The 25,198-nt window shown below is 44.1% G+C and overlaps 1 protein-coding gene across 1 annotated transcript in view; it reads right to left on the reverse strand.

The window, feature by feature from the left end:
* Window positions 1-484: 484 nt before the first annotated feature.
* The window catches only part of LOC120018634 (A-kinase anchor protein SPHKAP-like), a 49,275-nt gene continuing 24,561 nt past the window's right edge, over window positions 485-25,198 (reverse strand). The window contains exons 5-14 of the mRNA XM_038961836.1: window positions 20,537-20,596; window positions 20,024-20,167; window positions 18,989-19,235; window positions 15,515-17,039; window positions 13,544-15,472; window positions 5,500-5,676; window positions 4,438-4,521; window positions 3,861-3,910; window positions 791-975; window positions 485-637 (exon numbers count right to left, since the gene is read on the reverse strand). Of these exons, the coding sequence (XP_038817764.1) occupies window positions 485-637; window positions 791-975; window positions 3,861-3,910; window positions 4,438-4,521; window positions 5,500-5,676; window positions 13,544-15,472; window positions 15,515-17,039; window positions 18,989-19,235; window positions 20,024-20,167; window positions 20,537-20,596 (4,554 nt within the window). The remainder of the gene's footprint in view (window positions 638-790; window positions 976-3,860; window positions 3,911-4,437; window positions 4,522-5,499; window positions 5,677-13,543; window positions 15,473-15,514; window positions 17,040-18,988; window positions 19,236-20,023; window positions 20,168-20,536; window positions 20,597-25,198) is intronic.

Raw genomic sequence — 25,198 nt, forward strand, 5'->3', positions numbered from 1 at the left:
GGGTGTGTAATATCACAGGTGTGATGGGGTTTTTAGCCTGAAGGTCTGACCTGTTTGTGCGTCAGCCAAATCTTCTACTCCTGGTCCATTGACCATAAGAGTTGGCAAGACAGCACAAACTATTCTGGGACCAGGAAAGGGTTTCTATCCTAGTACCAGACCTGTTGATGCTTTAGCCAAAACTTCTAGCGTTCCTTGTCATGGCTTACATCACAATTAATGAAAGATGAATTGGCTAAAGCACAAACAGATCTGGCTACCAGGCTAGGGGTTTTTCATGATTCACACGTGTGCTGAGAAACACTAGGCTTGATGGTTGGGTTTGATGCATTGGGCGTACACAGTTGGAGACATTGGCTGGTGTGTGTGTGTGTGTGTGTGTGTGTGTGTGTGTGTGTGTGTGTGTGTGTGTGTGTGTGTGTGTGTGTGTGTGTGTGTGTGTGTGTGTGTGTGTGTTTGTGTAGATGGGGGGTGTTGGCAGAGCCTAGTGGGTCTCCAGTAGCCAGTCAAACAGGCTGGATAGAGAGCTGCCTCCGCCCTCCTCTTCCTGGTGGAGCTTACAGAACTGGATGACAGCGTTGAAGAGATCTCCGATCCTCCATGCCTTCTGAGACACCAGCTGCAACACCCTCTGGAACTGAGACATCACACTCAGCCAGATTATCATGCTCCTTGTGCACTACACAAGACATGCAGATAACAGAGTACAATACACACACACACACACACACACACACATGTACGGGCATGATCAGATCCTGTGTACCTGGATGTGCTGTGCTGCACCCACCTTCGACGTCCTCCTGTCTTTACACTTCCTGAAGTAGACGGCATGCAGGCCCAGCTCGGAGGCAGCGATCCACTGCAGGGCCAAGCGCAGCTCTGAGTCCACACACTCTGGATCCAAGTCACAGTTGACCACCAGAAGCTCCCTGTGGCTGCTACTTTCCACTACTGACCGCAGTGAGATGCCCTCTGCAACACACACAGGAAATACATCACGCCCACTTTCTGTACATCAAGCTAACTTCCTGTAGTTAGCAGGGGGCGGCAGGGTAGCCTAGTGGTTAGAGCGTTGGACTAGTAACCGAAAGGTTGCAAGTTCAAATCCCCGAGCTGACAAGGTACAAATCTGTCGTTCTGCCCCTGAACAGGCAGTTAACCCACTGTTCCTAGGCCGTCATTGAAAAATAAGAATTTGTTCTTAACTGACTTGCCTAGTTAAATAAAAAAAAAAGGTAAATTTGTAAGTCGCTCTGGATAAGAGTGTCTGCTAAATGACTTAAATGTAAATGTAGTTTCAATGCCAAAGCTACGTTGAGGTCTGATGGCACATTGGATGGATCTGGCACCAAATAGGTTCAAGATAGGTTGGGTAAGGAGGGCTTGATACCATCAGTGTTGGGGTACATTTCATTAAACTATTTAATTACATTTTTCAGTAGCTTGGTTGTAGTTCAACTAAATTAAAATCTTGGTAGTGTTTTTAGTAGTTAATAACTTTTTTTGCCATACAGTTATGTATATATGTAACTACTGGAACTACACACTTGCAAAAATACGATATGGGTGAAGTAGACAAGAATCTTTTACGGCATCAGACCTGCCTAATTTTCACATGAAACACTTTTTGTGTGCCTAATTCTCACTTTGTCTTTAATAGGCTAAATGACACATTCTGTTACCATTTGACTCCAGAGGGATCTGTTCTTGCAATTTGTAGTCAATGACATTTCAGATATAGAATTTCTCACAATGTAGTTTGGATGTAGTGAACTACTTTTTCTCAGTAACTTTCGTTAAGTCAGCTACAGTTGAAGTCGGAAGTTAACATACACTTAGGTTGGAGTCATTAAAACTTGTTTTTCAACCACTCCACAAATTTCTTGTTAACAAACTATAGTTTTGGCAAGTCGGTTAGGACATCTACTTTGTGCCTGACACAAGCCATTTTTCCAATAATTGTTTACAGACAGATTATTTCCCTTATAATTCACTGTATCAAAATTCCAGTGGGTCAGAAGTTTACATATACTAAGTTGACTGTGACTTTAAACAGCTTGGAAAACTCCAGATAATGATGTTATGGCTTTGGAAGCTTCTGTTAGGCTAATTGACATCTTTTGAGTCAATTGGAGGTGGACCTGTGGATGTATTTCAAGGCCTACCTTCAAACTCAGTGCCTCTTTGCTTGACATCATGGGAAAATAAAAATAAATCAGCCAAGACCTCAGAAAAACAATTGTATGCCTCCACAAGTCTAGTTCATCCTTGGGAGCAATTTCCAAACGCCTGAAGGTACCACGTTCATCTGTACAAACAATAGTATGCAAGTATAAACACCATGGGACCATGCAGCCGTCATACCGCTCAGGAAGGAGATGAGTTCTGTCTCCTAGAGATGAATGTACTTTGGTGCGAAAAGTGCAAATCAATCTCAGAACAACAGCAAGGATCTTGTGAAGATGCTGGAGGAAACAGGTACAAAAGTATCTATATCCACAGTAAAAAAGAGCCCTATATCGACAGCAAGGAAGAAGCCACTCCTCCAAAACCGGCATAAAAAAGCCAGACTACGGTTTGCAACTGCACATGGGGACAAAGATCGTAGTTTTTGGAGAAATATCCTTTGGTCTGATGAATCAAAAATAGAACTGTTTAGCCATAATGACCATTGTTATGTTTGGAGGAAAAAGGGGGATGCTTGCAAGCCGATGAACACCATCCCAACCGCGAAGCACGGGGGTGGCAGCATCATGTTGTGGGGGTGCTTTGCTGCAGGAGGGACTGGTGCACTTCACAAATTAGATGGCATCATGAGGGAGGAAAATGATGTGGCTATATTGAAGCAACATCTCAAGACATCAATCAGGAAGTTAAAGCTTGGTCGCAAATGGGTCTTCCAAATGGACAATGACCCCAAGCATACTTCCAAAGTTGTGGCAAAATGGCTTAAGGACAACAAAGTCAAGGTATTGGAGTGGCCATCACAAAGCCCTGACCACAATCCTATAGAAGATTTGTGGGCAGAACTGACAAAGCGTGCGAGCAAGGAGGCCTACAAACCTGACTCAGTTACACCAGCTCTGTCAGGAGGAATGGGCCAAAATTCACCCAACTTATTGTGCGACGCTTGTGGAAGGCTACCCGAAACGTTTGACCCAAATTAAACAATTTAAAGGCAATGCTACCAAATACTAATTGAGTGTATGTAAACTTCTGGGAATGTGATGAAAGAAATAAAAGCTGAAATAAATCATTCTCTCTACTATTATTCTGACATTTCACATTCTTAAAATAAAGTGGTGATCCTAACTGACCCAAGACGGGGAATTTTTACTCAGATTAAATGTCAGGAATTGTTCAAAACTGAGTTTTTGGCTAAGGTGTATGTAAACTTCCGACTTCAACTGTATATTTTGCTTAAGGGTAGCTTAACTTCTTCCAGTGTGAAGTCATTTTTAGCTTGGTAAACTATATTTTCAGAGTAGCTTCCACAACACTATATGTAAGGCTGTTATATTGACCTAAAATGCTTAAGTGGCAGCACTGCAGAGATAAAGCAGTGATATATTTACCATTTCGACATTTGAGTTACACATTACATTGCTTTTAAAGCTCCAGCATCTTGGGAATTAGTCACACCAAGTAGCTAATGTGAGTGACTCATACAATACTCAGTGAAGAGGTTGAATAGAGGTTATCGTGAAGACGAATGAGAACAAAGATGAGACAGTAGGGGAGACAGCGAGAGTTGAGTTTCCTTTGTGACATATAATGTAGACAGTAATGACATGGAACTGAGACAGTGTGATGTAGTGTGTGTGTGTGTATGACTCAGACAGGGTGACGCTACTCACCGTCTACGTTCTCCTTGCTCTCCCTTAGGTAACCCTTCTCTGCCTCCTCACTGAGAACAGAGAGCATGAACATTAAGACAATACAGTAGGTGGCATTCAGATTCTCACTTTCTACCCTTAGGCCAGATTTACTAAGCATCAGTTTTTTTCAGTAAGGGATAACTGATAACAGACCAAAAACAAAGAAAAAACCTTTCTATTGATCTTAATCTTTCTCCTTACCTTTTTGTTCTGTCCTGAATGTTTCATTTCCTTTATAAAAAATAGGTGCAAACGCTTAGTTCATCTAGCTGTAAGTGTGAACTTATTCCCTGTCATGGATTTAAAAACATTTAATTAGTGTATGCATGGGGTAGGTAGCCGGATGTAGCATCCACCACATTTCCTACACTACATCGGTTGATCTCTTCATGAGTTGGAGTGAACAAGTACACACTTCATAAACAGGGTAGAGACTAGAGAGAGAATCAGACTGGAACCTATGAGACTGAATTCTCCTGTTCAAAGGGCCTTGTTTAAAGCCTCAGCACTGTGTTGTAGGAGTGTTGTTTGCATGTCGTTAGGAGTTATCAGTTACCTGTTTACTGTGCTCTGAGTGGGGATGTCAGAGAAGCCCTCCAGGTCTGCCAGACCCAGGCTAGAAGTGCTGCTGTTCCCGTTCCTGCAAATCCAAACAGAACTAAAACTCATATCCTGTCTCTCGAAAGGCGACACGATCAGTGACTTGTGAATGGAACAATAAGGAGCTGCGGTGAAGCGAGCAATGTTGTTCATTAGCTGGTGATTAACATAGAAACCGCAGCTGCAGCTGATCAGGATGGCTGGGCTGGAAGAGAGAGCCAGACTGGCAATGGGCCCTTCCTTGTGGAGATGAGGGGTGTGGAAAGATTGAGCAGTTGGGCGGAGTGGGCGACCATGTCCAGTGTCAGCAGTGTCACCGTGGAGTTAATCGGGGATGATGTGGTCAGGAAGGCAACAGCCACCAGGTGTCCGTTTATGCCACAGCTGTCTACGCTGGCAGGTAAAAGCAGCAAGCAGCACACATTTCATCACCACTACTGCCAAGCTGAAGCCAACCAGCCACACAGCCCTCCTCCTAGTCCTCTGGAGCCTAGAAACGTATCCACCCCACTCTTTGTTATCTATACCCTGGTCTCATTTCTCCTGGCTTAGAGGAATGGCAGTAATAGACTAACTACCTCAGGTTTTTGGCTTGGCTGTGTGTCAGTATGAGGCTAGCTAGTGGAACTGAGAAATGGCACTACAGTAGCTGAAGCAGGGAATGATAAAGCTAATGTTCTGTGGGCCTTTAATGTGTGAGAAGCAGTGTGACGTCATGCCTATGCTACTGCGGCTGCAGCGCAGGCTGCAGGCCCCCAGAGCTCTACACCACGCTGGCTCTGGAGTGGGGCTCAGTGCACCAGGTGAGCTCTCTACCAGTGAGAGGAAAGCCCCTGGGCATACAGCTATTCCACTGAAGCCGCAAGAGCCGAAGACTGGCACAGGACAGCAAAGAGTGAGTGTGAGCAGCAATGGGCTGATGAGAGGGCGACGGACGGCGAGGGCAGTAGTAGCGGTAGGAGTGCTCGGAGCAGTGCATGATGGGACGGAGCAGCAGTTGGTTGCCAAGGTTACTGACCCCTCGCTCAGCTGGATAAAACTACTGGTCTCCTCGTGGGGGTCGTCGTCGGGGGCGATCTGGGACCAGCTTCCTGAACTGTCCTCACTGCTAGCACTCAGAGAGCGCTTGTTTTGCTCACCTACAGTGGGTACTGCAGCGGCCGCAGAGGGCACTGCCGTCCTGTCTCTCTCACAGCTGGGGAGAGCAAACAGCAGGGTCACCTACTGTATACACTCTTAGAAAAATGATTCATAAAGTGGTTCATAAAGTGAACCTTTAATGGTTCTAGTTAGCCATTTTTTTCTAAGAGTGTACATACGATGTGATAGGCTGGGAGACTGGGAGGAGCTCAACCCCTCTGATGTGATCTTTCCCCTCATTTATTGATTTGGTTCTATTCTTGTTCAGGGGATACAGATTGTACATTTCTTGATTCTAGAATGTAGTTTTTTTTAAAGTGTGCTACGTACTGTGACTATATACATTCTACATTTGTGTTGGGACCATGAAATCCTGTTCATCACATATTACATACAACCCCCCACCACCACCAAGTATTGGCCTTTCTAAAATATGGGCCTCTTTTATAGAGGGTGGATAACCCAGGTCCTTTAGTTGTGTAAAGTATGTTTTGTATTTGTGCCTATCCAAATTAACCATGATTAAAAAATTACATGAAAGGCTGCAGTGTTGGCTGGTTTTTTAATGCAACAGAGAAACGGATTCATTTAAATCCTGATTAGATGATTGAAAGCTGCCAGATTCCCATAGTGGGTTAAGGTGTTATTTGTCAATGTCAATGAGCCTCACGTTTTCACCAGGGAAAGACCCAGATGGAGATGAATTGTTCCCTAATTGGAGTTTATTAAGTGTTAAGTGAAAAACCAGCAAACCCTGCAATCATTAAGCAGCTTAAATATAAATCTCTTCCAACTATTTTCCTTTTCATTTAATTTATTGCATGTGTCAATCCAATCTACAGGAAACTGCCAAAATAATGGAAACACTTGAGTAAATTAGGAATAAAAAGTATATTGAAAGCAGGTGCTTCCACACAGGTTGGGTTCATGAGTTAGTTAAGCAATTAAGCAACACTTTTAGGAGATTCTGGAGCAAAACACCAAATTATGGAATTTCTCGTGGAAGAATAGTGTTGCATCCCTCCGATAGAGTTCCAGACACTTGTAGAATATATGCCAAGGTGCACTGAAGCTGTTCTGGCTTGTGATGGCCCAACACCCTATTGGTGTTTCCTTTATTTTGGCAGTTACCTGTATATGATACTATGTTTGTTTTGTCAATTACCTCCAAAGTATTTAAACACCATTGTTTATTTTCCTTTCTAAACACTTCACTCTATATTTTATCTGCTCTATCTATTTGTGAGACCTTGTGTTGTCATCTACAGCATGTCAACGTGGTCTGCAAATGTTTGTCGCTTAGCTGATGAGCTCAAGATGAGCAACTATTTCCCGGAACACCAATAAAGTGACCTGAAGTACTTTGGAAGTTTTCTGTAACCTCCTCCTTGTGGGGCCCACCTCCTCCAGTACAAGGCCTCCCTGCAGTGTGTATATTCACACTTCACTGCTCCCCTAAAGGCCACTCTCACGTTACCAAGAAGGTCTGTGTGAATCTTCTCACCTTCTCACCCTGTTACACAATTTTCCTCTGAGTGAAATGTCAGACCCAAATTACAGGACAATATGATGCCACTGTTGTATGTAGCCTGTGTCTCTTATATACATAATATACTGTATGTGTGATATACACTTCCATCCATATGTATTTGGACAGGGAAGTAATTAAAAAAAATGTGTGTCTATACTTTTAAAGATTTGAGATCAAGTAAAATGTCACCTTTTACGGTGCCCTCTGTACTTATTGGGACAGTGAAGCATTTTTTCTTATTTTGGCTCTATACTCCATACGTTTGGATTACAGACGCACAAATATCATACCCCCAAGACATTACCTCTTACCTCTCACCATTACATTTTTAGCATTTTTGGGGGGGTATGATATATGTGCGTCTATAACTTTCTTACTTATCATTATTCACAATTCATTAAGGATTATCTGTAATCATGGTAGAATCCACATTCATGTAGAAGTGTTTAGAAACATATTATATTCTTCTTTACAATAAAAGTGACTCCAAAATGACACAATACATTATTTACCATGAGTTTCTACTGGGAACAAAATAATCTGAAACACAACCAAAACAAAAACAAACAGCAAATGAGTCACAAGCTTGATGTAGTCATTGCATGCTATGAATATGGGACCAAATACGTCACTTTTTACTACTTTAATACACATAAGTGAATTTGTCCTAATCCAACACTTTGCTCCTCTAAAATGGGGGGACTATGTATAGAAAGTGCTGTAATTTTTAAACTGTTCACCCAATATGGATGAAAATATCCTCAAATCAGGCTGCACTTTAACCTCGTAGTCATTGTTTTATTTCAAATAAATAGATAGGCTAGCCCAGGGGTGTCAAACTCAATCAGCACACGGGCCATAATAAAAAAAACGATTTTGCGGGCCAGACCTATGTACATCCTATATACATAAGTGGGCATTATTATTTTTTTACGTGCAACTGCGACCCAAACTGGCCATTGTTTTATTTGAAAAAATGATAATGTCCACTGATGTACATAGGATGATGTAAATATAATTTTAACATTAAAACAAAAGAAGAGATAAGTAATATTTGCTTTTGCTTCCCTGCTTGCAGATGTGCATAACATGATGCAACCTTAATCAATAGTATTGAATACTTCCAAATAACAAAAACGTAGCTATAAATTGTTGTAACGTTTAAACTTAAAACATGGTTTGTTTTTTTGTACAGCATGGATCATCGGTGTGGTTGAATGCACCATTCCTGTATGGTGCACACAAAATGTATTGTAGCAGTGTAGCCACTCTAGGCTACTGCTCTAATGTTGTTGTAATAGGCTACATGTTTCTCCTTTGCATGGTGGTTTGTTGCAGGTTTAGTTCTTTGGTTGTTCATTGTCAAGCTTTTAAAACCCAAGCCAGACAGCAACATTTTAGTAGCCTAGCTAGGACTGTGGCACGTGGTCTGTATACTTTCCCTCGGCTGCACGCTGTAAACGGGACACACGAAAGCAATTGAAGTTGAATTCACCGATGCGAGCACATCAGGTAGTAATTTCATGAAGTAGAGGGCCCACGGGCCTTATGTTTGGGCCCACGGGCCTTATGTTTGACACATGTCCATTAGCCTGTTAGTCACATTATTCCTGGCTTGTGATCATTGCCCTTGCTAGTTTGATTATATTGACATGGAAACTTAAACAGTGCATCCCAAATTGGTGGAGAAAGCAAACAATGTACCAGGCCAGCTGTGATTTACAACCTAATTTTTTGGGACTACCAAGAAATGTATTGTTGAATTATATTAATCCTGCATTGAACTGCATCCATATATTCTGACAACAATGGCTTACTGTCCGTCATGGAATTTTTAGTAAAATAGAACCTATTACTTTTGAAACTCTTATAAAGTTGGTTTTGAAGCATAAACTGGGAATTTGATATTTTTTATTGATATTATGATAGTCTGTTTCATATCTGCAAATTAGTTAAAACGCTGTCAGTTCCACTTTAAAATAGTCAAAGTTTAGTATTTGGTTCCATATCCATTGCAAGCAATGACTAAATCAAGCTTGTAACTTGACTCGTTGGACGCATTTACAGTTTGATTTGGCTGTGTTTTGGGTTACAGTGCGTTTTGCATTACAGAAGACAAAGGAACCTCTAACAATTCAATGCTAAGGAACCTCTAACAATCCAAGTACTGTATCTAAGAAGGTGAATGTAAGCAGGACCATCCGGTTATTCTCTTCAAATCATAATTGCCTACAATGCTTTCATCACCACTCTGGGATCACCGACAAGGCTGATTAGCTGTCCTCAGGAGACCACTCTTCACGAACTAGTGCGAGTAACTAAGACAACTAAGAAGAAGGACACCGTGACCTCTTGTGGACAATCAGAGACATACACCTGAGAACGAAGGAGAAGGCCCTCCAAAGGAGAAGGCCCAATCGACCCTCCTCAAAAGCGGAACCCTTTCCACAAAGGCCTGGGCCCAACAGAGATACCCGACGAAGATCTTCAACACGTAAATATACATACATTACTTCTTACCCAAAAGAGCGGCAGTTCGGGGCAAGGTATTATGGTTATTGTGAGTGTAGTTCCCAAATGTATCCAAGTGTTGCTTCTCTTTCTCTCTCGCTTTCTCGCTCTCTTTAACTCTCCATCTTGTGTAACAAGTGTCATATTTTGTTAGTCCGCTAGGGACTTGTTTTCATCGTATTAAGTTTATAATCAATAACCTATACCGTGTGTGTGTGTGTGTGTGTGTGTGTGTGTGTGTGTGTGTGTGTGTGTGTGTGTGTGTGTGTGTGTGTGTGTGTGTGTGTGTGTGTATCCCATTGTTAGGAATTTTATGAATAATGACTAAATCATTTCTAGATTTAGATAAAACTATAACTAATATAAACTCTACCCTGTATTATTATTATTATATCTGATTAATAACGTTAATTCATAAGGAAGGGATTATGTAGTATGTACAAGGAGGAATTAAAACATAATAAACACCATTCCAACTTAGTTAGAGAGATTTGTGCTGAGGGTTATAAAGTAAGCAAAAAGGATCGTTAAACTATGGTTGAACTGACCCAACTTAGCCCTGAGATGTTTAGATAAGGCAGTGAGTAACTTTTTAGGTCTTCCATTATCTTGAGTTGTCTGCTAAAGTGGTAATAAATTATAGTGAGCCTTCAGGAGAATAAATGATATTGTGTGTCATGTGTGTGCGCTGGTGAGTTGGAATGAACTTTCGAACCTGTTTTATCTTGGTCAAGAGGAGGAGATTTATTCTGTAACCAATGACGTCATATTTTGTATATAAACTGTTGTTTATGGTTAAATGGGAGCGTGCTCCGATAATAAATACTATTATCTATTTTTAATAAGACTGTTCCCTGTCTATTTTATGTAAATACGGATCTTACAAATTCTTAGAAACAGACAGAGTGATTTTAATTAATGAGCACATAAAGGAATTATGAAATTCCGCTAACACCCATGTTATCATATAGTTTGTGTGGTACGGAATGATTAGTAAGACTCGGGTTTGTGCAGATTCACGAAGTCTGTGACATTCAGAATATGACTGATATGAGGAAATGATTAATTAGTGACTGTTATGATATCTTTATATTCTTGAGTTAATTCAGGAGACGTTAACTCGTTAAACAACTTTTGGTGCCCCAAATTGGTGCCCAAAATTCCTAATTAGTTCATTGTTACATGATTAATTTAATCTAATAACAATTAAACATAGTAGGGAATTATTCAATGAATAACAGTCATCACATTAATGCTAGTCACGTCACGACACGGATAATTCCAGGGTAACAGAATGATGCTGAGATTTTTCACTTTAAATGTATGCCAAACAAAAAACAATAATTGAAAAGTTAAACAAACCATACAACTCTATGCACAAGGACAATTTAACAATTTCCACAGACATTTTTACAAAAAACATTTACTTGAAGAACAGTGCAGATGCAAAGTTTGGTAACAGAATGATGGCACAAACCATTGCTTTTTGTTTGACAAACATTTTAATCTGAGCATCATTCTGTTGGAATTGCCCTAATCCAAAACAAACTGCAAATACATCCAACAAGTCACACGCTTGATGTAGTCATTGCCTGCAAGGAATACGGGACCAAACATGTTTGCTTCACTGTCCAAATACATATGGGGGAGTATATATATATATATATGTGTGTGTGTATGTGTGTTTGTATGAATGTTAACTTCTTCTGGCTGCAGGGGGAGTATTGAGTAGCCAGATAAAAGGTGCCCATTTCAAACGGCCTCGTACTCAATTCTTGCTCGTACAATATGCATATTATTATTACTATTGGATAGAAAACACTCTCTAGTTTCTAAAACCGTTTGAATTATATCTGTGAGTCAAACAGAACTCATTTGGCACAAACTTCCTGACCAGGAAGTGGAAAGTCTGAAATCGAGGCTCTGTTCTTCTTCCTGCCTATACATGGGCATGATACGTAAGAGTATACGTGCACTTCATAGACCTTCCCCTGGATGTCAAGAGGCTGTGAGAGAAGAAATTTAGTGTTTATCTTGGTCTGAAGTGGAATACAAGCTCTTTGTATGACGTGTCCCTCATTTCCGGTACTCTGGGGAGCGCGAGGTGGACAGTGGGATTGCCTTTTGTTTAGCTGCCGTTATAGGCGACTACTATCTCCGGCTTTGATTTTATTTGATACATGTGACCATATCATCGTAAAGTATGTTTTTTCAATATAGTTTAATCAGATTATTGAAATTTTTTCGGGAGTTTTGCCGTGTTCCGTTCTCTGACTTTGTTGACGTTGGAGAGATCCGTGCCACTTGGCTAGTGCGCATGCTAAATGAAGAGGGAAAGTTGCCGTTCTAAATCCAAACAACGATTGTTCTGGACAAAGGACACCTTGTCCAACATTCTGATGGAAGATCAGCAAAAGTAAGAAACATTTTATGATGCTATTTCATATATCTGTCGTAGATGTGAACTAGTCGTCGGCGCCCAAGTGTTTCTGGCTATTGTGGTAAGCTAATATAACGCTATATTCTGTTTTCGCTGTAAAACACTTAATAAATCGGAAATATTGGCTGGAATCACAAGAAGCCTGTCTTTCATTTGCTGTACATTATGTATTTTTCAGAAATGTTTTATGATGAGTAATTAGGTATTTGACGTTGGTGTCTGTAGTTATTATGGCTGCTTGTAGCCTGATTGTAGCTGCAATGTAAACTATGATTTATACCTGAAATATGCACATTTTTCGAACAAAACATAGATTTATTGAATAACATGTTATAAGACTGTCATCTGATGAAGTTGTTTGTTGGTTAGTTTGGTTGGTTCTTGGTTAGTTAGGTTGGCTTTGTGCATGCTACCTGTGCTGTGAAAAATGTCTGTCCTTTTTTGTATTTGGTGGTGAGCTAACATAAATATACGTGCTGTTTTCGCTGTAAAACATTTAAAAAATCGGACATGATGGCTGGATTCACAAGATGTGTACCTTTCATATGCTGTATTGGACTTGTTAATGTGTGAAAGTTAAATATTTTAAAAATATATATTTTGAATTTCGCGCCCTGCACTTGAGCCGGCTGTTGTCATAAATGTACCGATGTCGGGCTTGCAGCCAGAAGAAGTTAATGAGAATCTGCCGGTTATCGTGACTAGAGGCATGTCTATGCCACCTTGAAGATTAAGGTTAGCTCGAGGTAAAAGCTGTAGCCTCCAACACAGCAACATGACTCATAACCTGGCTGTGAGTCTGTATAATACAAGAGACTTTCACAATAGACTACTTTCTCTCTGTGGATGCAGTAGAAGCCATTATGTGGCTGGGTCTCTGATACCCAACACTATAAATAGTTTAAAAACACATGGATGGTTTTCTATTTACTATTTACATCTACATTAAGTCACAATTCAAGGTGTTTCGGAAAATGATTCCCAAGGAGGACTGTGAAAAAATAATACCATGCAAGTGAACATTGTTCCATCATGAGCTCTCTCTCACTTTGTCTGTCTTCTCTCATCTTTCTTTAACTATTTGTCCTCTCGCTCTCTGTCTGTCTGTCTGTCTGTCTGTCTGTCTGTCTGTCTGTCTGTCTGTCTGTCTGTCTGTCTGTCTGTCTGTCTGTCTGTCTGTCTGTCTGTCTGTCTGTCTGTCTGTCTGTCTGTCTGTCTGTCTGTCTGTCTGTCTGTCTGCTCTCATCTTTCTTTAACTCTTTGCTCGCTCTCTCTCTCTCTCATCAAAAGCAGTTTGAGAGCCTGCAGCCTTTGATAGCCTTGTGATGCTCTCATCTCCACTGATGATGCCCCTTTGCTGTGAAGAGCTGTGAGAGCCTGTTTGTGTGTTTGGGGGTGGGATTGACTCACAGGGGAAACGTGAACTGAGAGAGGACTTACCTGCTGCTCCTCACCGAGGCCCTCTCAGCACGCCACTGGGCTGTCCCCTCAGGGGGCGTTGGGTCCCAGGGGTGGCGCCCGGCCCTTTCCACCGGGTCCCCAGACTCTGGATCGTCCCTTTGATCTGTCTCGATGTGGATCACCGGTACAGGGACCTCCCTGGGTCCCTTTATGGGGGGCCCCGCTGCTGTACATGTGCTGTCTCCGCCCCCTCCTGGTTGCTCCTGACTGGCTCTGCTCCGAGTGCAGCCAGGGCGGGACTGTTTGAAGCCCCTCCTCCTCTCCCCCACGGGCATGTGTTGCTGTCGCCCCACCATGCCACCTCCTCCGGCCCAATCCCCTTCCTGCAGGACAGACTTCCCGGTTTCCACGATGTCTGCGGCCAGGTGGTTGGCATATTGCAGCACTTGGGTCTGGGACTCTGCATCCACCAGGTCAATGCTGTCCTCTGGGTCCGCAATGATCTTGTTCTTCCGCATCAGGGACTCAATGGAGCTGGACCAGGTCTCGTGGATCAGCATGTCAGTGATCTGGTCTGTCTGTCCCCTCTGGTACAGACAGGAGTCAGACTTGCACAGGCCCGTGGCAGACACCTGTACTGAGTTGGTGGGGTAGATGTTGAGCGTGTCCCCGTGCACATTGCGGACAAAGCCGTCAAAGGAGTTGGCCTTGATGGGTGAGTTGACGGTCAGCCTGGAGTCTGAGAAACGTCTGTCCGGCACGGAGGACTGACGGATACAGAAGAGGGTTCTGGGAGATGGAGGCAATAGGCTGTTGCTCCACTCTTTAGTTCTGCCCATATTGTAGTCTTTGCTCTCCTTGTCCATGTCTTTGAGCATGAACCTGTAGAACTCCTCAGTGATGCTCTCCGTACTGGACTGCTTCGACAGACAGGAGGTGGTCCTCACATTGAGGTGGCCGTTCTTCTTGGTGGCCGCCTGCTGCACGGCTGCTGCCAGGATGCTGCTGGCGTTCTGCCCGGCGTAGTAGTCCAGGAGCAGGTCGAAGCCCCGGCCCTCCATCTCCATCTGGTTCACCATGAAGCGGGAGAACTCGTCAGTGATGCTCTCGCAGCTGGACTGCTTGGAGATGGAGCCTCCCCTGCTCAGGTTCTGGCCCAGCCGGCTGCCGGGGCCTAGGGTGTTGGGGGTACCCGGGGGGCCTGCGTCCTCCTCTGGGATGCTTTCATAGCTGGCGGCCTTGCCTCGGCTCCACCGCTCACACTGCAGCCGGCTGCGGGTCTGCTGGCCGGGCTTGGAAGTGTCAACCACATTGAGCTCGGGGCAGTTCATGATGTGGGCGGTGACCTCGGAGGCAAAGAGCGCGAAGGGATCAAGAGTCTGGGGCATGTCATCCAGGTTGACCGTTTCGTCCACCACGCGGTTGACCAGGCACTCCATCAACTCGGGCTGCTCCTCAGTCTTCCTCTTGATCTCACTGAGGCGCGGTGGCCGGTGCTTTTTGGATGCCACACCACCATTCTGGCCCTCCTTTCTGCGGAGGGCCGTGCAACAGGAGGGCAGCAGGTAGCTCCCCTCGGGGTAGTAGCCGGCTGCACCCTTCAGGGCACAGAACCACGGCTGCTTCCCGCTGGAGTTCTCCAGGCAGATGGCGGCCAGCTCAGTGGCCATGGAGACCACGGTGGTGGCCAGATCATCAGCAAAGTAGTTGACGGGGGTAGTTCTGGACTCTGAGTCCATCTTTAGGCAGACCATGGCCCCTGTGGAGGAGGAGCTAAAAGGGGACTGAGGGGTCAGTGAAGACTGTCTGCTGTCTGTACTGGCTATCCATCTTTTCTCTGTTCCCAGTGATGAAGAGACCTGGTGGGCTAAGCTCTCTGGAAAAGGTTCTCTGATGTTTCCTCTGGCCTGCTGGCCCTGGAGGTCATAGCAGTCCTTAATAGAGGACGAGACTTTAGTCGGAGCTTGTCTGCGCTGCTGCTGCTCTGTGATATGTGGCGAGCTGTGAGACTCATAAGGTTCACTCTCCCTCTCCTCCAGTCCATATTTCTCCTCCCTCATCCCTGAGTAGACGGGTGTCTTATCTGCCCATTGGGCTTCACAATTATCGGGCTGGCTGGAGCCAACGAAGCACTGTAATTGGCTTAATGGTTCCTTGGTGGTGGCGGCCGCCTCGTAGTCCCTGAAGCCGACATCACCCTCTTGTCTGTCAAACGACCCTATATCACATTTGGAAATGTCACCGATCCGCTTTGAAGTGAGACAAAGGATGTCAAAGAGCACATTGCTCACGCTCTCCTGCAGAAAGCCCTGGATATCAGTGACGTCTTTGCCCGGGCCTTCCAGTTCTTTTTTCTTTTTCGCTTTCTCGAACGCGTGTTTGAAGAGGCCGTCGGCCACTTCGCTGATGAAATTGTCCACCTCCGTCTCGTCCATCGTGTCCAGACATGACTTTTTGGGAGAAGTGATGCCGTCTACAATCCTGTTGTGGGTGGACTCCAGTAGATGGGCCACACTCTTGTAGTCCTGGGGCTGAGCCAGCACCCCTGCTGCCTCCTTGTGAAGAACTTCAGCAATGCTGGTGCGGAAGGCCTCAATGCTGGTCCCCTCAGCCACGCTGCAGTGGAGGGTGATAGCTGTGGAGGCCTGCGCTGCAGACAGGAGCCCCACGGAGGCGGCCGAGTAGACCTCGGTGGTGGAGTCGTCTTCTGACTCGCAGACCACCTCCCCGGTCTCTTCAGTTAGCTCCACCACAGCCACCGCCCCCGCCACCTGGGCCATCCCGCACATGGCTGAGGAGAAGGAGTAGTCAGTGCCCTCAGGGTCACTCTGTCCCTCTCTCTCCATGTCATCCTCTGTTGGCTCCATTGCCAGCTGCTCTGCTACCTGTGGGCTGGAGATGGTGCCGATGACACTGGCAGCGCATGCCAGGGCTCGCTGCAGGGGTTTGGTGGGGTGGCGTCCAGTGGTAGTGGTGGTAGGGAGGAAGTCATGGGTCTCTGGTCCGTGTTTCGCCGGTACCTGCCTGGCAGTACCACCATCACCACCAACACCATGCTCCAGAGCCACGTGAGAGGCTTGAGTACCCAGCCACTCTGGCAGGCCCTCACAGCTATCCGGGCTTTGCACTATGACGATCTTGGGGAGCTCGAAAGAGCAGGCGCGTGCCCGACAGGGCTCCTCTGCTCCTGTCCAGGCGAGGCCGGTGGGGGGGTGGTGGCTGCCGGTGGACATGCTCACAGCGGCCTCAGGAGCGAAGGAAGGTTCGTCCTGAGACAGGCGGATGAAGGCGTCCTGCAGTACCGACTCGGCCAGGTTGGTGGCGTAGTGGCCAGCCGACTCCTTGGTGTGATGACTGCTAGCTCTCGCCGGTGCCCTTCCTCCTCGTTTCTTGGTGGCTGGGGGGGCGCAGATGGTCACCTCGGAGTCCTCGCTGTCCTGCCACTGGTGCTGGCCCAGGTGTCCCCTCTGACACACTGGTCTGTCGCTGTGTGCTACATCTGACAAGTCCTCTGCCACATCACTGCACTCTGGCTCTGAGGGGAGAAAGAGAGAGAGAGGCATGTCCAGACCTGTTAGAAAGTACTTCCATCAAATTCCCAATGTGCCAGAGCAAAAGCGATGACAATCCAGCTCTGGTTTAACCAAGCTAGCAATAACACCAGACTTTCACTGAGCAGCATTTACCCACTCAAACATGACTATAGCTACCAACCAAACCCTAGCTGGTCCCAGTTATGTTTGTGCTGTCTTACCAATGACCATAAGAGTTGGCTACACAGGCTACAATACAACACAAACAGATCTGGGAACAGGCTAACTTACCCCCATGCAAAGTAAAAAAGAGCAACCTCCTATCCGAAGCTTGATCTGATAATGAATATTACTGGTACATTGACTCAAAGGAGAACCTTCACACAGTGTTGGTTCTAAAGTCATACAGGCAGGGATGGGTACAATACAGATACGAAATGCAATAAAGATCAATGTATCAAAATAAACAACAAAATAATGCTTTGTAATGTATTTAATTAAAATACAAAAATACATTTGCAAGTAGCCGGCCCGAAGAACAACAGAATTCTCAGTATCGGTTACAAAAACATTTTTACTTGCAATGACTGTGATATCTTGTTGTTTAACTACCTTCGTTGAGCAAGTCACTCTAGATAAGCGTGTCTGCTAATTGACCAAAATGTAAATGCATATGTGAAAATTAACAAACCAAAATGAACTGCAAAGCAGGCTGTTTATTGTTTCGGGGCGGAGCTCATTAGAATAATACTCAGCATGCTTTGCAATTGGTCATTTTTACATATACATTTATATTTAGTTCATTTAGCAGATGCTTTTATCACACTATAGTGCTCTCAGACTTCTGATAGCAATGGAGGGTGAAAGGGGGGCCACAAAATGTGAACCGTTATAAATGACAGTATTTTGAAAATACAAAATATATTGGAGTGTAATTCAGCCCAGTGTAATTCAAATGACAAAATACTCATAAGTAATTCAAATAAGTATTCCAAATACATGTAACAGAAATACTGCCAATCTCTGCTTACAGGAGATTCATATTATAGATAAGGGGAGACTTGTCACTGTGCAGAAAAGCACCGCCAAACTCAGGGCCATATACTATATATTAATCTCAATCATGACAGGCATTGATCTACTCTACTGTATGTGCCCTCAGCTGCACGGCACACCATGCGAGGCACAAACGCTCTAAGGAGCTACACAGCCAGCCAGCCACAGAGAAGTGTTTTTACAGATGAAGACTGACAGGCACAAGAGAACAAGAGAACAACAGCTGAATGCCTGTCGTTCCCTTTTGAAACGAGACGAGGGACATCTTCAGTGGTAAGTATAGTATTCAAGGAACATGTAGACTATTGGTGATTCGGAAAGAATTCAGACCCCTTGACTTTTTCCATATTTTGTTACGATACTTTGTCATTATGGGGTATTGTGTGTGATTGGTGAGAATTATAATTTTTTTAATCAATTTTATAATAAGGCTGTAACGATATTTTTTTTGTTGAAAAAGTCAAGGGGATCTGAATACTTTCCGAATGCACTGTACATACTGAAGACGCTATAATAACACTACATCAATAACAACTTTGATTTTTATTGAAGTTGTTATCGGCAAAAGTGGTTACAGCACCTATGCATTGACCTGTTTTGAGAGTAGGCTACTGAATAATGTAATACCTTACAAAAATGTCAGATTTTTCCTCCCAAAAGGAGTGCTTCACATTAGTATATTTGTAAATAATATATGATTTATCCCATTTAGCAGACACTTTTGTCAAAAGTGAACTAGAACAGTAACTGAGATCGACATTTTCATATTTGCTATCCTCATGCTATTCAAACTTAGGACTACATTACTCTACTTTAATATTCACCACATATGTCAGTAAAATACATTGAACTCAAATACAGTACATGGGTATTCAAAAGGATCAGAATAAATCACCGTTTCGTAAGCCGTCATCCTCGCTGTCATCCCCCAGGTGTTCTGAGGCAGTGAGGAAGTCCTCCTCTATGGATGAGAAAGAGCGGTTGGTGTCATCATCCAGCCTCTGCCCTGCCATCATCATCCCCTGGGACCCCTGCCTCTCCTGACCCCACTGTAGCCCGATTAGGAACTTGTTGATCTCATAGATGATGCTGGTGGGCCGCCGGCCCCCAGCACACTGGACCAGGCACACATCTGTACCCCTCTGGCCCTGGAGACAATACACACACGCAGGTACAAATACACACACACACTCAGACACACACACACACACACACACACACACACACACACACACACACACACACACACACATTTTTGTATTTTTGTATTAATTTAATATTTATATTACCCCTTTTTCTCCCCAATTTCGTTATATCCAATTGGTAGTTACAATCCTGTCCCATCGCTGCAACTTCTGTACGGACTCGGGAGAGGCGAAGGTCGAGAGCCGTGTGTCCACCAAAACACAACCCAACCAAGCCGCACTGCTTCTTGACACAACCTCCGCTTAACCCGGAAGCCAGCCGCACCAATGTGTTGGAGGAAACACCGTACACCTGGCAACCGTGTCAGCGTGCATTGCGCCTGGCCCGCCACAGGAGTCGCTAGTGCGCGATGGGACAGGAACATCCCTGCCGGCCAAACCCTCCCCTAACCCGGACGACGCTGGGCCAATTGTGCGCCGCCCCATGGGTCTCCCGGTAAAGAGTTCAATGGTTGATGCATTCTACCTTGTCTGCTCGTGTAATACTCAGAGCTGATGAGACAGTCAGACAGTGGATGGATTTGGGATGGAGGGATCTCAACAAACCATTAATACAAAATGACATTGAAGATGAAGTGTGTGTGTGTGTGTGTGTGTGTGTGTGTGTGTGTGTGTGTGTGTGTGTGTGTGTGTGTGTGTGTGTGTGTGTGTGTGTGTGTGTGTGTGTGTGTGTGTGTGTGTGTGTGTGTGCGTGCGTGCGTGCGTACATGCGTGCGTGCACTCACCTGTGTTTGGGTGGGGTACTGATGAGGGTGAGAGGGGTCCGGAGTCTCCAAACCGCCGAGCAGCAGGATCTCGTTCACCTTGGGCTGTCGCACGCTCAGAGAGTCGACCAGCTTGGGCAGGTCTGGAGAGATTGAGGCCAGTTTCTAGAGGAGAGAGAGACGTCGCCCACAGTCACAATGACAGTCACACAGGCAGTCATCACCAGAACAAACCTGCTAATTACCTAAACAAATCAACCCCTCACACCCAGGCTAATTATCCTGAATCCATGGCAACAGAGCCAGTGTTTATGATAGTTAAGAAAGACTCTGGGGGAACGGGAGGAGAGGAAAGGAGAGGCAAGGAGAGAGGATGAGAGAAGGAGCAGAGGGGTTAATGGATAGGGGGAGGAAAGGGGAGGAGGGAGTAAAGGAGATGAGAGGGGGAGGGAGGAGAGGGAAGAGAGGATATGAGAGGAAAGCATGGGTAGGGGGGAAAAGAGAGATGACAAGGGAAGAGGGGACCCAGCACACCTTGACGCAGCTGTTGTCGTGACGATCCACCTTCTGCTGGTCCAGATTCACAAAGCAGACCTGCAATGAGAGGGAAAAAGCTTCAGAACAGTGGTAATGTAAAGCTACAAAAAAAACATAGTGAGACCTGAGAGGTTAGCATCAAATAGTTCAGAATACTGACTGTGATGTAGGCAACCTTACTCCCCATTCCAATGACCTGACTTTACCCAGATATAAGCATGATTACTCGTCTGACAGAGGAAGCAATCATGCTGTGTTAGCCCTCACTGGCCATTACAAGCCTCTAGCAGGACGTGATTTTGGAGGTATGGCAACGCGAGAATAAGCAGGACACAACAGGGCTAATTGGCACCCAGTCAGTCAGTCCCCAGGGAGCGAGCGACAGTCCCTACATACAGACTGATAGAATTTTACTGAATAGGTCCCAAATTAAACCCTATTCCCTATAGAGTGCATTACTTTTGACCAGACCCCTATTAGCCCTGGTCAAAAGAATGAAGGGAATACGGTGCAATTTGGAATGGAGAATAATTTCACTAAATTGCTTTGCCATTGTTCATTCAGGGGTGGGTTTTCCAAAGTATTCATAGTTGCATTAGTATGTTATTTCAATTGCTGACCCAGACTATAGAACAGCAAAGTGCTACGAATGTTGTTCGTTCACGCATAGAAGATTGGCTGCCCTGTCAAACATCGATTTTCATAAGTGTGACTCTGTCGTGCCAGTGCGGTATGTAAAAGTTCAGCTACAAATGCTTTGGAGAAACACAGATAGTTTAAGCAGACTGTGTTTGTCTATTGTTGTGACAGATGAAAATCAGATCAAATTTTATGACCAATTTATGCAGAAGTCCAGGTAATTTCAAAGGGTTCACATACTTTTTCTTGCCACTGTACATACCAGGTCCATCTCTCCAAACCCAATATTCTGCCCCCACGCTTCAGCCAGAGAACATATTATATCTATTTTCTAGAGAGGAGAAATAAACTATTTCCTGTATTAATCAACATACCAATCATTGTAAATCCCAGCGGTTGATATAACCTCCTTGATCATCGTACATACCCTCTCTGATGTACGTCATGCTGAAAGCCCTCAAAGCTCAAAGAGCTTAGCTACCCACAATTCATATGGTTTCTGTAAGAGCTATTCTTTATGATTAACTTCCCTATGTGACTCAATTAAGTAAAAGAACAAACGCTTGTGGGGTCCATCTTGTAGGCCTCTTATCTCTCCTCACACATGTCAATTAGACTAATATGACTGTCTGGTTTGCCTGTGGGCTATATTCAGCATCTTATTCCCCTGCTCCCCACCATGTTTTTTCTCCTTCCTCTTTTCTTTTCCGTGGCACTCGTGTCCATGTTCCATGTTAATGGGTCTTCTCGGGGTGAAGAGGGCATGGACGCTTCTGACTAACATCAAAAGAGAAGCAGAAGGAGAAATACAAACAGAGGTAAATGATGCAGCGACTGGAACTGGATCGAATGGCCCAATCAGCTTAGAGATAAAACTGTTCTGTCTGCCAATCAGGCTGAATCTGTAGTTTGTTACTCTGTGACATCATGGATGTTAGTCTCTGTTATGAGTGGATTTGATTTTTTTATTTCCCTCTTTTACAAAGGAATCTTGCACTTTACCCATGTTTTCTACATCATTTCTGCCTATTTCATTGATCTTTCATAAAAAGTAGCCTATAGGATGAAACAGTGAGCTAACCACCCCAAAGCTGAAAAGGGGACAGAATTAAACGGAGGAAACAAAATGGCGGGAGTAGCTTGAAAATTGGAGTGGCGCTCTTTATCAGGAGAGTCAAAATGTCCACCGCAGTGAAACAACACAGAACATTGCAATTTCACCATTTCACCCCTGAATACATTATTACATACATATCACATTCAGTCTTTTCCCTACCTTTTTTCAAGAAAGCCCACTCTGGTACCTGTATAACCGATTTTGAAGCTGTCTTATTATAATGATGGTTCTATCAAGCCCGTGCGAGCTGAGGTGTTGTGAAGGTTATCACATTATTTGGGCTTCTTGTGTCTTCCATGCAGGTCAAAGCAATTGCAGAGAAAAGTAAGGAGATGACTGTTGAAGACTGAGAAAGAGCGAGGGAGAAACAGTCAAAAAAAATAGGAGATATGGTGCCCTTCCCAAGGACAAACCATCACCATTAGGTGGGGATGGCAATAGTCTGCAGCTCCAAAAATGGGTTTCGGGGTGAGAACTGTGTGCCATCTAGCCATCTCTGTCAATGAGGCAGAGACCACAGATGTGAAAGAGGCTCCACCACTAAGTTTTCAGAGCAGACAGCCATTTAATCTCTGCCTGACTAACTGACGGAAAGAGATTTAAAAAAAAAAATCAACATGGATGCTAGAGAATAGGGGTTCTTATTGGTTGTACACAACGTTGTGTGTTGTGGATGTGCAATGTGTGTGTGTGTGTGTGTGTGTGTGCGTGCGTGCGTGCGTGCGTGCGTGCGTGCGTGCGTGCGTGCGTGCGTGCGTGCGTGCGTGCGTGTATGTATGTATGATAAATAGGGCCGGGACAATACCGGTATTGCAATATTTTTTCCATGGCAAAAATTAAAACACAAAGCAGGCCAAACTATTTGGTCCTTTAAAAACCTGCTGTATGTAAAATATTGGGAGCTATAGCTTGGCAAATAAATGTAACTCTGGATGACAACATAATGTTTGTTTACAACAATAGGGCTGTTTTCTTAAAGAAGTTAAATCCGCTTCGTGTTTAGTTTCCTTGCCACGATACGAACGAGTATTGTGATACTGGTATCATCCCGGGCCTAATGATAAATGTTGCAATTTTGGCTCATAATTTATCTACATTACCAGTCAAAAGTTTGGACAGACCTACTCATTCAAGGGTTTTTCTTTATTTTAACTATATTCTACATTGTAGAATAGTAGTAAAGACATCAAAACTATGAAATAACAAATATGGAATCATGTAGTAACCCAAAAAAGTGTTAAACAAATCAAAATATATTTTATATTTTAGATTCTTCAAAGTAGCCACCCTTTGCCTTGATGACAGCTTTGCACACTCTTGACATTCTCTCTACCGGCTTCATGAGGTATTCGATTTCTTTGCTTCTTAATGAGTTTGAGCCAATCAGTTGTGTTGTGACAAGGTAGAGGTCAAATACCAAGTCCATATTATGGCAAGAACAGCTCAAATAAGCAAAGGGAAATGACAGTCCATCATTACTTAAATACATGAAGGTCATTCAATCTGTAAAATTTCAAGAACTTTTAAAGTTTCTTCAAGTGCAGTCGCAAAAACCATCAAGTGCTATGATGAAACTGGCTCTCATGAGGACCGTCACAGGAAAGGAAGACCCAGAGATACCTCTGCTGCAGAGGATAAGTTCATTACAGTTACCAGCCTCAGAAATTGCAGCCCAAATAAATGCTTCACAGAGTTCAAGTAACAGACATCTCAACATCAACTGTTCAGAGGAGACTGTGTGAATCAGGCCTTCATGGCTGAATTTCTGCAAAGAAACCACTACTAAAGGACACCAATAAGAAGAAGAGACTTGCTTGGGCAAAGAAACATGAGCAATGAACATTAGACCGGTGGAAATCTGTCCTTTGTTCTGATGAGTCCAAATGAGAGATTTTTGGTTCTAACCGCCGTGTCTTTGTGAGACACAAAGTAGGTGAGTGGATGATCTCCAAGTGTGGTTCCCACCGTGAAGCAAGGAGGAGGAGGTATGATGGTGTGGGGGTGCTTTGCTGGTGACACTGTCTGTGATTTATTTAGAATACAAGGCAGACTTAACCAGCAAGGCTACCACAGCATTCTGCAGCGATACGCCATCCCAACTGGTTTGCACTTAGTGCTGTTTTTCAACAGGACAATGAACCAACACACCTCCAGGCTGTGTAAAGGCTATTTGACCAAGAAGGAGAGTGATGCAGTGCTGCATCAGATGACCTGGCTTCCACAATCACCCAACCTCAACCCAACTGAGTTGGTTGGGATGAGTTGGACCGCAGAGTGAAGGAAAAGCAGCCAAATTGTGCTCAGCATACAATATGTGGGAACTTCTTCAAGACGGTTGGAAAAGCATTCCAGGTGAAGCTGGTTGAGAGAATGCCAAGAGTGTGCAAAGCTGTCATCAAGGTAAAGGGTGGCTACTTTGAAGAATATAAAATATATTTTGATTTGTTTAACACTTTTTGGGTTACTACATGATTCCATATGTGCTATATCATAGTGAAGACATCAAAACTTGTATTCTACAATGTAGAAAATAGTAAAAATAAAGAAAAACCCTTTTTGACTGGTACAAAATTTTGACTGGTACTGTATGTGTGCATGTCCTCTCGTGTTGTGCCCCTGCTGAGGCGGCGTCCTGGTGATTGTTGCAGCGAGGAGCCATGAGGCAAACAGTGGTGGACAGTTTAGAGTAAAAACAATACAACTACACTTTCCTCTCTGTCTCAGTTAACATGCTGGTATTCATTCATTAGAAAACACTGTAGCGAAACATTTTGCCATTTTGCCAATTTTTTGGTAGTCCCTTCCTGACTGTTTTTGTCTGTTTTGCAATGCAGTAGGATTTTAACAGTGAGGAGGCAACAACAAATCTAGACTTGCCCAGTTAACTTTTATTAGCAAACGTG

The sequence above is a fragment of the Salvelinus namaycush genome, chromosome 23, assembly GCF_016432855.1.
Source record: "Salvelinus namaycush isolate Seneca chromosome 23, SaNama_1.0, whole genome shotgun sequence".
Taxonomy (NCBI): domain Eukaryota; kingdom Metazoa; phylum Chordata; class Actinopteri; order Salmoniformes; family Salmonidae; genus Salvelinus; species Salvelinus namaycush.